Source organism: Vulpes vulpes, chromosome 1, assembly GCF_048418805.1.
Source record: "Vulpes vulpes isolate BD-2025 chromosome 1, VulVul3, whole genome shotgun sequence".
Taxonomy (NCBI): Eukaryota; Metazoa; Chordata; class Mammalia; order Carnivora; family Canidae; genus Vulpes; species Vulpes vulpes.
In genome coordinates, this window is record NC_132780.1 from 32,552,592 (window position 1) to 32,569,172 (window position 16,581).

At 38.4% G+C, this 16,581-nt stretch overlaps 1 protein-coding gene across 3 annotated transcripts in view; it reads left to right on the forward strand.

The window, feature by feature from the left end:
- The first annotated feature begins 6,834 nt into the window (after nucleotides 1–6,834).
- ZNG1A (Zn regulated GTPase metalloprotein activator 1A) overlaps nucleotides 6,835–16,581 on the forward strand; it is a 59,751-nt gene continuing 50,004 nt past the window's right edge. Inside the window, exons 1-4 of one of the 3 annotated variants that reach the window (XM_026001580.2) lie at nucleotides 6,835–7,078; nucleotides 10,604–10,690; nucleotides 12,927–13,023; nucleotides 14,139–14,230. In XM_026001580.2, coding sequence (XP_025857365.1) covers nucleotides 6,925–7,078; nucleotides 10,604–10,690; nucleotides 12,927–13,023; nucleotides 14,139–14,230 — 430 coding nt within the window. In that variant the 5' untranslated portion in view covers nucleotides 6,835–6,924. Of the gene's footprint in view, nucleotides 7,199–10,603; nucleotides 10,691–12,926; nucleotides 13,024–14,138; nucleotides 14,231–16,581 lie in introns of all 3 variants that reach the window. The other 2 variants (XM_026001582.2, XM_026001581.2) reach the window with 2 other exon arrangements.

Consider the following 16,581-nt stretch of genomic DNA (forward strand, 5'->3'; position numbering starts at 1 on the left):
AGCTAACAACTCTCAAATACCAAACTGGAATTGAAGTAAAATTTATTGTCATATAAGCTTTAGTTTACCAGAATACTTTCGCTAATCTGTTGAGTTTACTGTGGAGCATGTTCTAGAGGTGTCTAATCAATCTGCAGGACCCTTACAAAGATAGGGTGAAAGAGTTATAATCTCCTTCTCTGTCTTTTATTATAAGATGCCTCTCTTAAGAAATACCATGAGTGATTAAAAATGAATGATGTAGTTCTAACTCTAGTGAGAAGGAAAAACGTTCAGCACAGATTAAAAGAGCAAGTTCCAAAACAAAGCCTATTTGTATGCTCCTAGTTATACTAAAAGTGAAAGCCGCATTTGTGTACAGATGCATTGAAAAATGTCTGACTACTATGACAGTGGCAGAGACAGTATTAGACAAAAAAAAATTCCAGACCAATGTCACTAAATTGCTCACAGAGAGTGTATATCATCAGCGAGGGGAGGTGGGCGGTGAGGCTTTGGGTAGTGGCAGATTTCCACTGTTAACCTTAGATGCATCTGCACTGTTTGAATGTTTTCTAATTACAGAGCATTTGGCTGTTATTTATATTAAGAAGTGCTTTTACATAAGAAGTGTTTCAGCAGGAACACCTGGGTGGCTCAGTGGTTGAGCATCTGCCTTTGACTCAGGTCGTGATCCCAGGGTCCTGGGATTGAGTCCTGCATCGGGCTCCCCACAGGGAGCCTGCTTCTCCCTCTGCCTCTGTCTCTGCCTCTGTCTCTGTGTCTCCCATTAATAAACAAATAAAATCTTTAAAATTTAAAAAAAAAAGTGCTTCAGCCATCACTGTGGCACTCCAGGCAGGGAGATGAAGAAAGGAGTATAGGACACTACATCCCGGAAAACTGCCCGATGGCATTTCTGAATTCCATTAACCAAAACTCCATAACATGGCCATTCTCAGCTGCCAGGTAGCCTAGAAAGTGTAGTCTTGATCCTGAAGGCCTTGTACCTAGCTTAAAAATCAGGATTCTGCTATTATTAAACTACAGGGTAGGGAGGGTACTGAGTAGTACACATATCTAATTCAGGAATTTCAGATTATTATATACCTAAGTTTGGAGGGATCACTTATTAAACATATAAGTTTGGAGGGATCACTAAAATCAAGGTAGCCTGTAGAAGGGGTAGGTATACAGAAGGATGTTGACACGAAGAAAGTTTCCTACAGAAAGACTATGTGGTCGAGATGTAGGCATGAAAGTGGCTCAGTGGCTTGAGAAGAGGTGCTGTTGTGTAATTGGAGTAGTCCACACTGGGACTCCAGGCCAGAACAGAAACATTAAAATAATAAGAGGAAAGTAAATCAAACTGAAAAGGATTCATGAATCTTCCTCCGTAAGTGAAATCATGGTGCTTCACTGAGAGACAGAGCTATGGGACTCAGAAGACACTGGCTTAAAACTCGGAAGACCTGGCTTTGCTGATAGCACAATATTTCGGTTAAGTGCAACTGAATCCTCTTTGAAGGAATTTGAAGGAAAAGGAAGAAGAAGGAAGAGTGGAGGTAATTTATTTTTGTTTCTGTGTCTTTTACCTACATTGAAGAAATCATGTGTAGGTGCCCGTGAATTTTGCCACTTCTCTAAACCTATAAACGTTAAAAAGCAAAACATTTATTTTTTTTAAAGATTTTTCTTATTTGCTCATGAGAGACACAGAGAGAGGCAGAGACACAGGCAGAGAGAGAAGCAGGCTGCCTGCAGGGAGCCCGGTGTGGGACTCGATCCCGATCCCGGGGATCACGACCAAAGGCAGGCGCTCAATCATTGAGCCACCCAGGTGCCCAGAAAGCAAAACCAAAGCTACAAATGTCACTTTTAAATGTCCATTGACAAAAGAAGAGGAAATTATTTAGACAGTCTCCTAAACTGTTGCAAAACAAACACTGTCCTTTTTTTTTTTTTTTTTTTAGTTCTATTCAATGTCCTTCCTTTGCCCGATAGTGTATTTTGGAGACAGCAGTGCACCACTCAACAGGCCAGCTTGTAGGCTTTGAATAATGTTGCCTTTTGTCTGTGTGTCAGTGAAACTGATCTGTAAGTGACTAGGCTGTGAGTTAAGCCATATTAACATTCTGTTTTAACAGCCAGAGACCATGGATTAGAGTAATATTACTGATAGTCTTTGAAATGAAAGTCACACTCTCCAAAAACACTGAAATGTACCTATTTCACCTACCAGCCACCATCAGCATTCTGGGGGAAAGAATATTATTTCATGTCCTTACAATGGTTTTATATCTTAACAGAGGACTAGACAATATTTGAATATTGATATTCTGTTCTAACTGAAGTGGTTCCAATAATAAAAGCCTTTGGCTTCTGGCCTTTCAGAAATGTTCCCACTAAGTTCTCGTGCAGTAAGTGAAAAACAGCAAATAAATTGATAAATATTAAGTGTTTAAGAGATGTTTTATTTGTTGTTTGTTTACCAACTACAGCTAGGTAAGGTAAGAGGAACTGGGTTAATTCTGAAACCTTCAGTTTCCTTTCCTCTAACCCAATAGCTATTGCAGGCCACTAATGTGTTCTTTCCTTTGTGGGAAGTTGCAAATCGAGAGAAGAAAAAACAAAACAAAACCAAGCAAAACCAAGCTGGCATTATTTTTAGCTTCCCTTTGATTTGGACAAAGCTATGGTCCTTACTTTTTCTCGTGCCGACTCTCATAACCATTCAAAGAAGCAAAAATGAGCCAAAGGGGAGAAAGAGGGAATTGTGCCAAAGGACTTAAGGCAGGGTTATTGTCATGATGCTGAGTTGCAGGAATCCAGACAACCAGAGAGCTTATTTGCTCTAATCCGACGCAGGAGGGCTTGTCCCATCAGGCAGATACAGGTGCTGCCTAAATTGGATCCCTCTGAGACCAGGTATCTCCAGTTTCCTTGGAGAAATAGTTTAAGCTTCTCAGCTTCAGACCTTACTCTGAATATTAATATGGTGGTAACTATGGTGTCTAACCCTTGGAGAGCAAGGGGTTGTTGCAATGAAGGATTTACAAACTAAGCTTAAAAATAGCAAGGATGCTATTTACAAAAATATATCAGTAGTAAATAAATAAAATAGCAAAGATGATCTATTTTTGCAAAATTTTGTTTAATACAGCTTAACAAGGCAGCACATGTTAGCTTAGATATGTAGCTGGTGGACTATGGCTCATTGTCTCATTTTGTACTACCTGCAAGCTGAGAATGAACAGTATATTGTGATGTATGAAAATTATGTCAAATTAAAATTTCAAAATTTGTTCTCTCTCTCTCTTTTTAGAGATTTTATTTATTTATTAAAGACGGTGGGGAGAGAGAGAGGCAGAGACAAGGCAGAGGGAGAAGCAGGCTCCACGCAGGGAGCCTGAGGTGGGACTAGATCCCAAGTCTCCAGGATCACGCCCTGGGCTAAAGGCAGCACTAAACTGCTAAGCCACCAGGCCTGCCCTGCTTTCTCTTATTATGCAAGTACCTACATAATATCATTGACTTTGCCTGTTGACCTGTAAGACAAAATATTTACTACCTAGCCCTTTACAGAAAATGTTTGAAAATGAGTGAAAATATCAGTGAGGGTGACAAAACATGAGAGACACCTAACTCTGGGAAACGAACAAGGGGTAGTGGAAGGGGAGGTGGGCGGGGGATTGGGGTGACTGGGGTGACTGGGTGATGGGCACTGAGGGGAGCACTTGGTGGGATGAGCACTGGTTGTTATGCTGTATGTTGGCAAATTGAACTCCAATTAAAAAAAAGAAAAAAAAAAAAGAAAAAAAAATGTTTGAAGATTCCTGGTTTAGAAGAGTATGGGATAGAGTGTCAGGTAAACCTGGTAAATCCAGGGCTGCCATTTAACTGTATGACCTTGAGGAAGATAATTAACATTTCAGGGCTTAGTTTCTTTGTCTAGAAAATGGGCATACGAATACTATTCATCTTGCCAGGTTAAATGAGATAATGCTTTTGACATGCTTAACACAATGCGTATCAGATGATAAGGGATCCACACATTACTATTATTGCTGTCGTTGTTTTGCCACAAAGCTACTGAAACTAAACAAAAGGCAAAACCAAGGAAATTTTAAAGTTATCTTAGAACATGCAAGACAGTCTACAATATTATACTTAGGAATTTTTTTAAAAAACTTATTTTAAAAGGCATTTGGGATTATACAACAACAATGCCTCACTCAGAATGGATAAAAGTGGTAAGTCCTATGTTAAGATAGAAATAAAAACAGTCACACATGTAGGGAGAGCTGAGATTGCAAGCCGTGTATCTGACTATATCAAATCCCTCACCTCTTCACACACATACATGCTGAATTTTGAAAAGTTGATAAAGTCAGGAAAGAAAATGGCCGAACTCCACAGAATTCATAGGTGGTATATTGTTGAAGAGTATTATGGAAATGGAAGAAAAAAATGTATTGAGCTGTGATGTTTATACTCATGCCCATGTATGGCTCAGTTGAGGAATCACTACAAATAGGTCCAGACTTAACTGCAGAAAGCCAGGACTTGAAATCGCTGGACACAGAACTTGAAGCCACTGCTTCTCAGCAAACTCACGCTGGCAACGCCATGTTTTGATGCACAGTGGAAACTTCAATATTTTTAAAAACAGCAGCTTTATTGGAATAAAATTCATATACCATATTATACAGCTATTTAAAGTATACGGGGGCACCTGGGTGGCTCAGTTGGTTGAATGCCTGACTCTTACTTTCAGCTCAGGTCACAGTCTCATGGGTCATGGGAAGGATCCCTGTGTGGAGCTCTGCACTCAGCAGGGGAGTCTGCTGGCAGATTCTCTCCCTCTGCCCCCTACCCTCATGCTCTTTTTGTCTCTCAAATAAATAAACAAATCTTAAAAAAAAAATAAAGCATACTCTTCAGTGTTGGGTTTTTTTCCCCCAAAGATTGTGTTATGACCACCACAGTTAATTTTAGAACATTTTCATCACCCCCAAGATGTACATATTCACAGTTACTCGCCTCAGCCCCCAGTCCTGATTACAATGAATCTACTTTCTGTTTCCACATATTTGCCTCCTCTGCACATTTCAGGTAAATAGAACCGTACACTATGTGACGTTTCGTGAATGCCTTTTTACTTAGCATAATGCTTTTGAGGTTCATTCATCTTATAGCAGGTACTTCATTCTTGTTTGTTGTGAGATAATTTTTCATTATGTGGATGTATCACATTTTGTTTATTCATTCATCGGGTGATGAACACGTGGAGTGCCTTTAACTTTTGACCATTGGACCATGTAAAACTCTTTTTGTTCAGACCAAGGCTATATAGTGTTACTCACCTTGACTTGGCTGGGCCTTGTTGGGCACAGTTTGCTCTCGGTGAGATAAGAGATGTAGATATAACATTCTTTCAGAGCTATATAAGGGAATCTTCAAGCATGTGTCTGAGAAATGTGTAAGGGAAAGTGGTTAGGGCTGTTAACAGCTTCTGTTCAGGCAGTAATGCAGTGCAGAAAGGTCACTGAATTATTTCCAGCAAAACCTGGAAATAATGGACAGGAAATGAGTGAAGAAATTGCAAAACAGAATATAATACAACGGGTAAGTTGAAAATATAGGTAAACTCAGGAGATTACCTATTATATGACACTCTTTTAATGAAGTTCAAAGACAAGCAAAATTTAAAAACATATTGTCATATATATATCTATAAATTTTTAATAAAACTAAAATGAAAGGAGGGAATGATCAGTCACCCCAAAACAATTCAGGATAATGGTTATTATCTTAGGGGAGAGGCAGAGAGTTGGAATAGGATACTGGGCCCCATTGGTACTTATAACTTATTGGTAACGTGGTATGCCTAGGGTGGCTCAGGGTGTGATCCTGGGGTCTGGGATCGAGTCTCACATCGGGCTCCCTGCATGGAGCCTGCTTCTCTCTCTGCCCATATGTCTGTCTCTCTCTCTCTCTCTCTGTGTCTCTCATGAATAAATAAAATCTTAAAAAAAAAAAAAAAAAAAACAAACCTTACTGGTAATGTTCTTGGGCTAGGGATGAGGTCAAAGGAGTTCACTATAAACATAAATATAAAAGAGGGCTACCTACAGGTTAATGATGAGAATGTCATGAACCAATGAATATGATAAATGAACACAGGTTACCTGAGCCCAAATAAAAAAATGAGAAAGAAAAATAAATAAAAGTAATACACGTACATTGTAAAAATTTGGATATCCGTGTAAAATATGTAGTTATAATAAAGAAAAAAGTTTTGCTGCTTATTCCTTGAGGAGGTAGAAAAATTACAATTAATAGTGTTATAGTTTCCCATTCTTTTCCCTATGGATTAAAAAAAGGTTTTAATTTTATTTATTTTTTAAAATATTTTATTAATTTATTTATGAGAGACACAAAGAGACAGAGACATAGGCAGAGGGGAAGCCTGATGCGGGACTCGATCCCATGACCCCAGGACCAGGACTTGAGCCAAAAGCAGATGCTCAGCTGCTGAGCCACCCAGGCGTCCCAAAAAGAAGTTTTTTAATGATACTAAAAAAAAAAATCACATTAATAAAGTCTGTTCTCTACGGGGATTGTTAGGTCAGGCTACCCACACAGTAGGTAGCAGCGGGACTGCACACAGCGACAGCATCAGGACTGGGGTCCTCACAGCTCCGCCCCGCGGCGCTCAAGTTCGGAGAACACGCCCAGGGGGTGTGTCCAGCGCCTCCGGGGGGCGTGGCTAAGAGGCGAGGAGGCGGGCCTCAGCGGGCCTCAGGTAATCGGGGCGGGATCGCGAGGCGCCACGCGTCGCAGCGTGATGACGTCAAGCGCGCCCGGCGCGGCGCTTCCGGCGTGCGCAGCCGCGCTGTCGGCGTCCTGGTCGCGGAGAGGCGCGCTGTGCGCTTGGCGGGGATGTTCCCGGCTGTGGGTGCTGTGGGTGAGGAAGAGGAGCCGGCGGAGGAGGACTGCCCGGAATTGGTCCCCATTGAGACGAAGCTAAGAGAGGAGGAGGAAAAGTCTGGTCCCGGCGCTAAGATCCCAGTCACAGTTATCACCGGGTATTTAGGTAACTAACCATCCCGGTCAGAAAATGCCGTGAACGCTGGTATCCTGGGCGTGTGGGGGCTGCCGGTGCCTCTTCACCTTAGGCATCTGGGCCTTCTGGCCCACAGCAGGTGTCTCTGAGGTAGGGGCTGGGTCGCTCGCTCCCCGGTTCGGGTGGCTTTTCATCTCGGGGCTTACGGATGCCCAAGCCCCCTTTGCGTTAGATGCACCTTTGTCAGGGGAGCTGGAAAGCTAACTTGGCATCGTGACACTAGTTCTGGCTCTGCGCTTAGAGGCCTGGACCCGCCCCTCACCCGCGTGACCCCTCCCTGGCTGTCTTAGTTACCTTCCTGAAGCTCGGGAGCCTCCTTGGAAAGTGGAAGTCATCTCCGTCACCTGTTGGAGTTGGTTTTCTCGTCTCCTAAATGAGGGAGCAGGAAACACCTCCCCTACAAGTGTGTTATCTTTACAGGGTGCCCTGTCTGCACAGTGCGCCACCCACAACGGGCTTCCTCTGGTAGATTCCCCTTCCCGCCCCATGGGCCAGTCTCTTTATTTATTTATTCATGAGAAAGAGAGAGGCAGAGCCATAGGCAGAGGGAGAAGCAGGCTCTCTGTGGGGAACCGGGTGCGGGACTCGATCCCAGGACCGTGGGATCACGCCCTGAGCAGAAGGCAGACGCTCGACCACTGAGCCACCCAGATGCCCCCGGACTAATTTTTAAAGGAATTTATTTTTGATGTTTCCCCACTATTATTCAGAGGCTGCTCTGCTAAGAAGTTGAGCAAATTCCTGGTCCAAGACCGTGTGGTTCAGTTTGGCTTTTCCCATTTTTCTAATTCCTAGGTCGGTAGAGCATTGGAGGTAATGGCCTGAAGGTTAGGAATGAGGGCTTTTGCCAACAACCTTGTTGCTGAATATAGGGGATATAGTTTCTCTGCTTATTCCTGATCTTTTTCTCTCTTTTGAAACATTGTTCTGTCAGCTTCCACCACATTTTTCTTCTGAAATTTCCACCCACTTCTCTGGCTTGTCTTTTAAAAAATTTCTCCCACCTGTTTTTAACTTCATCCTTTTAACTTTACACACAGGTACTTTCTATGCTGGTGTCCCACAGACATCTCAAACTCAGCGGGTCCAGAACTTGAAATGTTACCTAACCCTCCAGTCCTCCTGCTCCTGCGATTCCAACCACCTGGAATATTCTAAAAATTTTCTAATTACCCTTGTGTAATGCTTCCCTTTAATACATTCTTTGTATTTTAGCCTTAATGATCTTTATAAATGTCAACTGATTGTGTCACACCATTCAATGGTTTCCATTTGGGCTACAGTTCAAATTCCTAAACACGAATCAGAAGGTCCTTTATGATCTGGCTCTTGACAGCATTTCTAGGCTTCAAAACTGTGGTCCAGCCACATTAAACAACTCTTACTCATAAAAGGTGCCAAGTATGTTAGGCCCTGGAATACTTTTCTTTTTTGTTACTCCTCTGTGTAGACCTCCCTCCGAGGTGCTCCATGACATCTTGTACATCTCTTATCCACTCTATAATTCTGTGGCATAATTGCCTCTTGATTGATCTGAATTAACTTCCATCACGCACTCAGTCTTTGTAAGCATCATGAAAGTAGAGACAGTTTGTCTCTGTTTTGTGCATTTTTCACCAAAGCCTAGCATAAAATCTGGCCCAGAGTAGACTTTTGAATGCACCAACTGTGCCTTAAAGTCTTCTGCTTTAAGTCTTAGTAATTCTATTAGACAATCTCTTAACTCCACCTCTTCCTCTCCATTTTCATGGCCTCAATCATGTTCAGGGTCTCTGTCTCACACTCCATCTGGTTTCTAAGAATTTCCTCAATGCCCTGTCTCCTCAAGCTCTGTCCCTTTCACTATATACTTCACACTTTTGTGATGAGCTTTTAGAAGCGCTCTAAACACAAGCCTTTCATCCCTTTAACAGCCTTTAAAGGAATATGGCCTAAAAATGTAGAAGATATTAATACCCTAATGATCGGGCAGCCCTGGTGGCGCAGCGGTTTAGTGCTGCCTGCAGCCTGGGGTGTGATCCTGGAGACCTGGGATCGAGTCCCACGTCAGGCTCCCCGCATGGAGCCTGCTTCTCCCTCTGCCTGTGTCTCTGCCCCTCTCTCTCTCTCTCATGAATAAATAAATAAAATCTTAAAAAAAAAAATACCCTAATGATCATTAAATCGCTCCTAGTTGTATGGTAGAAATCTTGTATGTCCTTCAGGAGAGACCTATGAGCTTACATGGAAAAGTTCTTAGCAGTACTGTTGGGGAGAATAAAATGCTGGAGAGAACACAAATGCCCACCAGCAGAAAAGTAAATAAATGATGTATTCATACAATTGAACTACACTACAGTGCAATTTTTTTCCCCGTCTTTGAACTTTGCTGTGTATAGTTGTTCTCAAGATAAATGTTTTTCTTCTACTTGAGCTGAACATACTAGGTTTAACATGCCACCTACTGGATAAAGTTAGTGTAGCTTTATGAATTTATTTTCCTAAGTACTGAATATTCTGTACATTAACGTTTTCTACATCCATTCTCCTATTTTGTGTATGTTTTATGGATAGGTAGACAGATACAGTTGACCCTTGAACAGTGTGGGGTTAGGAGTGCCAACATCCTGCACAGTTGAAAACCTGCATATAAACCCCAAAAAACTACCAATAACCTACTGTTGATCAGAAGCTTTACTGATAATATAAAGCCAATTAACACATATTTTGTACATGTATTACATACGGTATTTGTATAATAAAGTAAGCTAGAGAAAAAATGTTATGAAGAAAAATCATAAGGGGGAGAAAATAAAGTACTGTACCATATTTACAGAAAAAAAAAAATCCCAAATGTAAGTGGACCCATGACCCACACAGTTAGTTGTTCAAGGGTCAGCTGTATATATCATATTTTCTTACAGGTTACTGTCAGCATACTGAAAGTAGCCCTATGGTCATTTTGAATTTGTGTCTGTTTAATGACGGATATTGAAATAAAAAATAGGGCTTTATATGTAAATGTTAGGGAAATAAACCATATATATTTAGTTAAGAAACATTGTCATCATGTAAAAGTGCCTAAATATTTTAAATAAAGTATATGAATAATTTAAATAAAGTAAATTTACTTTACAATAAATAAAGTACCTCAGTACTTTATTACCAAGAAGCCATTATTTCAATAATTCCTCACTCAGTAGAAAGTTTAGATGCCTTAGTGTTAATTATATCATAAATTGTGTAGAAGGCAAATTTTTGTTATATGAGGTTGAAGAAAGCTGTGATCCAAGTTGTAGTAATATTCGTAAATATAAGATTCAATCAGTATAAAGCTTTTTTAATAGTTTGCAAAAGATACTTTAATCTTTTCCTCTGGAATCTTCTATACCATAGTTAAATATTTTAAAAATAGCACAGAAATTTTTAAAAACAAAATTTTAAAAATATTAGGACTTTTTTGTTGTATGTGCCTTTAAAATTAGCCTTTGAATGTTATTTAAATATATTTTATAGGTGCTGGAAAGACAACACTTCTGAACTATATCTTGACAGAGCAACATAGTAAGAGAGTGGCAGTTATTCTAAATGAATTTGGGGAAGGTAAGTAAAATTCAATGAATGCCATGCTGTAAGAATTTGTAGGGTAGCTTACCCCCCTAATTGAATTGATGAGAATACAAAGTATTATAATGTGAACACATTGATGCAGATGGTTTTGGGAAAATTAGATTAGTTTCTGTCAAGCCTTATTTTGTAGAGATTGGAGGTACTGAAATCAAGTAGGTTTTTTTTTTTTTTTTTAAGATTTTATTGATTTATTCATGAGAGACACAGATAGAGAGACACAGATAGAGGCAGAGACACAGGCAGAGGAAAAAGCAGGCTCCATGCAGGGAGCCTGACATGGGACTCAATCCCAAGGACTCCAAGGATCACGCCCTGGGCCAGGGGCTCATGCTAAACTGCTGAGCCACCCAGGGATCCCCCAGATGGTTTTTATAAAATTTTATGTAACTTTGGAATTCATAGCAACAGAATAAATTAGATTTTTACATGAAAGAACTCCAGAAGTAAAAATGCAAACATATGAAAGAAAGTTCTTTCAGGCACTTTCTGTGTACTTTTGTACTGATTATATATTGTTCACTTGTAACTTCTGAAAAATATTTAAAAATGCTTCGGTTTTTATAAGTTTACCTTGTTGGATGTTTATTATTTGCAAAGCATTTAAAACTGAAGATTTTTTTTTTTTTAAGATTTTATTTATTCATGAGAGACACAGAAAAAGAGGCAGAGACACAGGCAGAGGGAGAAGCAGGCTCCATGCCAGGAGCCCGATGTGGGACTCGATCCCAGGACCCAGGGATCATGCCCTAAGCCGAAGGCAGATGCTCAACCACTGAGCCCCCCAGACGTCCCATCATTTTTTTGTTTTGTTTTTAATATTGAACTGTGCTTTAATATCTACACAGCAGTGTTAGACACAATTCTTAGATTACTTTTAGAAGTCTTTCTTCTTACAAGTGAACTTTAAAGCTTGCTTTTAACCAAAAATATGTTGAACTATTTCTTATAGTATGCTATTTTCTCAGTATTAAATGAATAATGGAGCTAGGTTTTATGAAGAAGGGAGACCTGTTAAACTTGATTTCTCATTTTAATAAACTAAAGTGAAAAGCTCTGTTAAAAATGGTAAGATTTTTTTAAATCTTTTACTCTAGCTTCTTATTAACATCTGTTGGACACTGATCACATTATTTGTTACTGTTCATTTTTTCATTTTTTCCTGATCATTTATATAATTTTGTCCTTTACAGCATTTGAAATACTTTCCTTTGCATTTTATTCATATCTTTTATACCCTGAATTCTGTAGCAGTCCCTTTCAAAGCTCTTTATCCTTGCCTAACTGAAATATAAACAGAAACTATATGAATGAAAAATTACTCAGTTTTGTTTTTTGGCCATTTGCTTTACTGGATTTAGAATTCTTCCTTTCTTTATTGGAGGAAAAGTAAGATACTTAAAATTATTCTTGTATGATAACAAGTATCTCAGAATTTCAAGTATATATTATTTCCTAAGTAAACATTGCTAGAAAACTTAAGTTTAAAAATTTAATTTTTAAATGAGCAGCACATTGATACCCTGGCCAGACAAACTTTCTCAAAATGAACTAGAGTGTTTACTCATACTGGGAATATTGAGTAGTCTCAATACAAACAAAAACAATTTAGAGGAAGATGGAAAGTAAAAAATAGATAAGGCAATCTTTTAAGAGCATTCAGGGCATACAAAAATCAATATATTAAATGTACTAAATGGTCGCCATGGACAAAAAGGAGTGCTTTTGAAATAGCTACTTTATTAGGATATAGGAGTGAGCAAGCGAGAGGCCTGAAGAAGTAAGTTTGAGTCATTAATTTTGGATTTGCCTTTTTAGGGACTTAAATCCTCTTAAAAACGTAAAAGCTAAAGTAATCTAGAGTAGTATAGTTTAAAATATTGAGGCTGCGCAAACAGAATGTATTGTTATAAATGTATAAAATGATTTGAAATCTGTGCTATTGATAGTCTCATCTTTGTTTTTGTTGGCTAGTGAACGTAATCTAAAGAGTGTTTCTTGGCCCTGGATGGCTCAGTGGTTTACTGCCTGCCTTCGGCCCAGGGCGTGGTCCTGGAGTCCCAGGATTGGGTCCCACGTCGGGCTCCCTGCATGGAGCCTGCTTCTCCGTCTGCCTGTGTCTCTGCCTCTCTCTCTCTGTGTCTCTCATGAATAAATAAATAAAATCTTAAAAAAATAAAATAAAATAAAGAGTGTTTCTTGTTAATTACAGGAAGTGCAGTGGAGAAATCCTTAGCTGTCAGCCAAGGCGGAGAGCTCTATGAAGAATGGCTGGAACTTAGAAACGGTTGCCTCTGCTGTTCAGTAAAGTGAGGAATGTGTTTACTGTGTGCTTGTTGGTTTGTTATAAGTGTTTATTGATTATATTGATTATATTTACAGCTCTTATTTTCTCTTGTAACTGAATTTCACAGTTTGCTTCTTTGTATTTTCACATAGAAAATAACATTCAGATGTATTAAAGTGTTTCTTGCTATCTTACTTATTTTCTTGTCTGCTCTAATGCTTTGGTCCTTTTATTGAGTTTCTAGTTTCTAGTCACATTTCATGTATACAAAAATTATTATTCTACATTGAATATGTCATTGGTCTAATTTCCAAGGATTCAATTTCTAAAAATAAAAATAAATGACCATCCAAAAGGTCAAAAGGCTTATGCTGTGTTCTACCAGTGATAGTTGTTTCCAAGGACAGTGTCTGTTTTTTTCACTAACATACCATAGATCTTAGAAAAGGACTTGACATACATATTCACTCAAATATTTGTTGAGTAAATTAGGAAAATTAATACCTGTGCAGTTAATTTTGTATATTATATTATTTTAGTGAATTAAATTTTTTCTATGTCGTTTACAACTTAGGTATTTGACTTTGAGTCAAATATATTAACAAAGCTAAAATCATGACAGATTTTCTTAAACAACCAAAATGAAATCTAGTAAGTATTTTTCTTGCACTGTTGATATTCTAAGAAAAAAGGGAAATTAAAGTCTGGTACCCTTATTCAGAACCAAATTGAAGAGTAATGATCATGTCCCTTTAGATGTTATATTAAACCACTGTAATTCATAAATTTTATAATTGTTTTGGATGTTCAGTGTTTTCTTACGTAATGCTATGAAAATAGATTTTTATTTTAGTCAGGGTTATTAAAGTTTCTTCTGCTTTTAGTTTTAATAAAATTAAAGTATTAACTCCTCATGTATCTGATTTATTTTACTTGTCAGTATATATGTCTCTGTTTTTCTCCACCATTGGTAAATATTGATGGACATTGTGTTAGAAGTTTGGGAATGAGTTAATTTTTTACACGGCTAAAGATATTTTTGTCTCGGGTTGCTATATATACACTTTAAAATGTTTATAATGATCATTTAAAAATATTCAGGTAATCAGCTGTATTTTATATTTTGGTATTCTCCAGGGACAATGGCCTTAGAGCTATTGAGAATTTGATGCAGAAGAAGGGGAAATTTGATTACATACTATTAGAGACCACTGGGTTAGCAGATCCTGGTAAGAAATGACATTATTAATAACCAGAATATAGTTTTAAAACATTTTTAAATGTATTAGAGAAATATGTAAATTAAGCATTAAACCTGTACTCCAGACTAAACACTTTTTGTTGTTGTTTAAAACAGGGAAAATACTGGATTGTGGGTTTTTTTGTTTTTGTTTTGCAGGTAAATCATGATTAGAGTAGTTGGTACTTTTAACTTGATTATAGGATTGAAGTTCAATTGATTGATTTAAGATCAATGGTAGGAACACAAATTGTTAAAAGTATGGAGATTTAGGAAAAATAAGGACTTTTTTTTTTTTTTTAAGAGTTTATTTATTTATTCATGAGAGATACAGAGGCAGAGACACACAGGGAAGAGAAGCAGGCTCCACGCAAGGAACCTAATGCTGGACTCCATCCCGGAACTCCGGGATCATGCCCTGAGCCAAAGGCAGATGCTGAACCACTGAGCCACCTAGGCATCCCAAGGCAGTCTCCTTCTAAGTTCTACTTCTATATTTGATTGGTTATGTACTCTACAGAGATCTTATTTCTTTTTTTTTTTTTTTATAAATTTTTATTTATTTATGATAGTCACAGAGAGAGAGAGAGAGAGAGGCAGAGACACAGGCAGAGGGAGAAGCAGGCTCCATGCACCGGGAGCCCGATGTGGGACTCGATATCGGGTCTTCAGGATCGTGCCCTGGGCCAAAGGCAGGCGCTAAACTGCTGCGCCACCCAGGGATCCCCCAGAGATCCTTTTTCTGATTACTTTCTAATCCAGCTTTCTCAGAGGGTCATTTAAAGATATTTAAGGGCTTTTGGACTTTAATCCCAGCATTGCTTACTTTTTCAATCAATTGCTAGCATTTTGTTTTTCTATTACTAAAGTTGAAATAATTTTATTTATAAATACTGTCATTAGGTACACAGTTAAATTAAGCCTATTGGGCCTTTGTCCTGAGTGTGGAATTAATGATTATCCATGAGTTTTTATCTCTGAATAGAATTTCATGTAAACTTCTCTATTGAAAGCTACACAAAGTTAAACCGTGTTTGTTTTTTAAAGATATTTATTTGAGGAGAGAGAGAGAGAAAGAGCACACAAGCAGGAGTGAGGAGTAAAGGGAGAAGCAGGCTCCCCATCAAGCAGGGTGCCTGGTTGGGACTCGATCCCAGGAATCTGGGATCATGAACCAAGTTGAATGCAGGTACTTCAGATGCCCCTAAAGCTGACTGTTTTACTCTTTTAACAATTGATTTGTTTCCTTCTTACCCAAATGTCTTTTAGTTGACAGATTATTCCTAGTTTGCTTAGTGTTCATGTGTTCATTTTGTAAGTCTTAAGTGTACCTTTTTTTTTTTTTTTTTTTAGTTAATGGCATTGGGCCATAAAACTATTTTAAAAGTAGTGTTTATGAATAATTTTTTAGGGGTCATAACTGCTTTTAAAACATCCTAAAGTACCTGAAAGGTCCAAATGTAATCAGTAGTTATTGTACTTAAAATAGTAACATTGTCCTTATGTTTTCTTTTTTTCAAAAAGATTTTATTTATTTATTCATAAGAGAGAGACATAGGCAGAGGGAGAAGCAGGCTCTGCAGGGAGCACGACGCAGGACTTGATGATCCCAGGCTACTGGGATCATGCCCTGAACCAAAGGCAGACAGACGCCCAACTGCTGAGCCATCCAGGTGTCCCTTTCCCTGTGTTTTCAAATTAGTATTGATTTGGGCTGTTTTGGTCCCGAACTAGACCATATTACATACATTTTCATACATTTCCAATAGATCTGACTAATAGGACTTGAACTATTTAACATTGATGTTGAACATTAACCTGGTAAGATGGGGAAATATACTGTATGTCTCCTTTTTGAAATAGCAAATAATCAGTTTCATTCATGGTAGCCACTTTATAGAGAAAAACTCTTCTAACTTTTCTTTTGTAGGTGAGTTTGATAAAACATGGTTCAGCTCTTCAGAGAGAGAAAGAAAAGTTAAAGATCTCAGTGAAAGCTTTTATACAAATTGTAGGTATGAATAGGTTAATGTTTCTTTTAACTTTCTTTAGAGTAATGATTTTATTGTTTGGGTAAAATTGGAGCATTCATTATAAAAAAGATTTACCCAATATTTAAGAAAATGCAGAGATGAAAGTTAAAAATCAGTCACACTATATCTCACTATCATGAAATACAAAGTAGGTTGATTTTATTCCAGGGATTTTATTCCAGTGCTACTTGTTGAATGACAGCATCAGTCTCTGCTGGAAGCTTGGGAAAATGCAGATTCTTGGGCCCCAATCCCAAATCTATGAATCAGAATCTGTAAGAGTGCGGCCCAGCAATCTATTTTAATA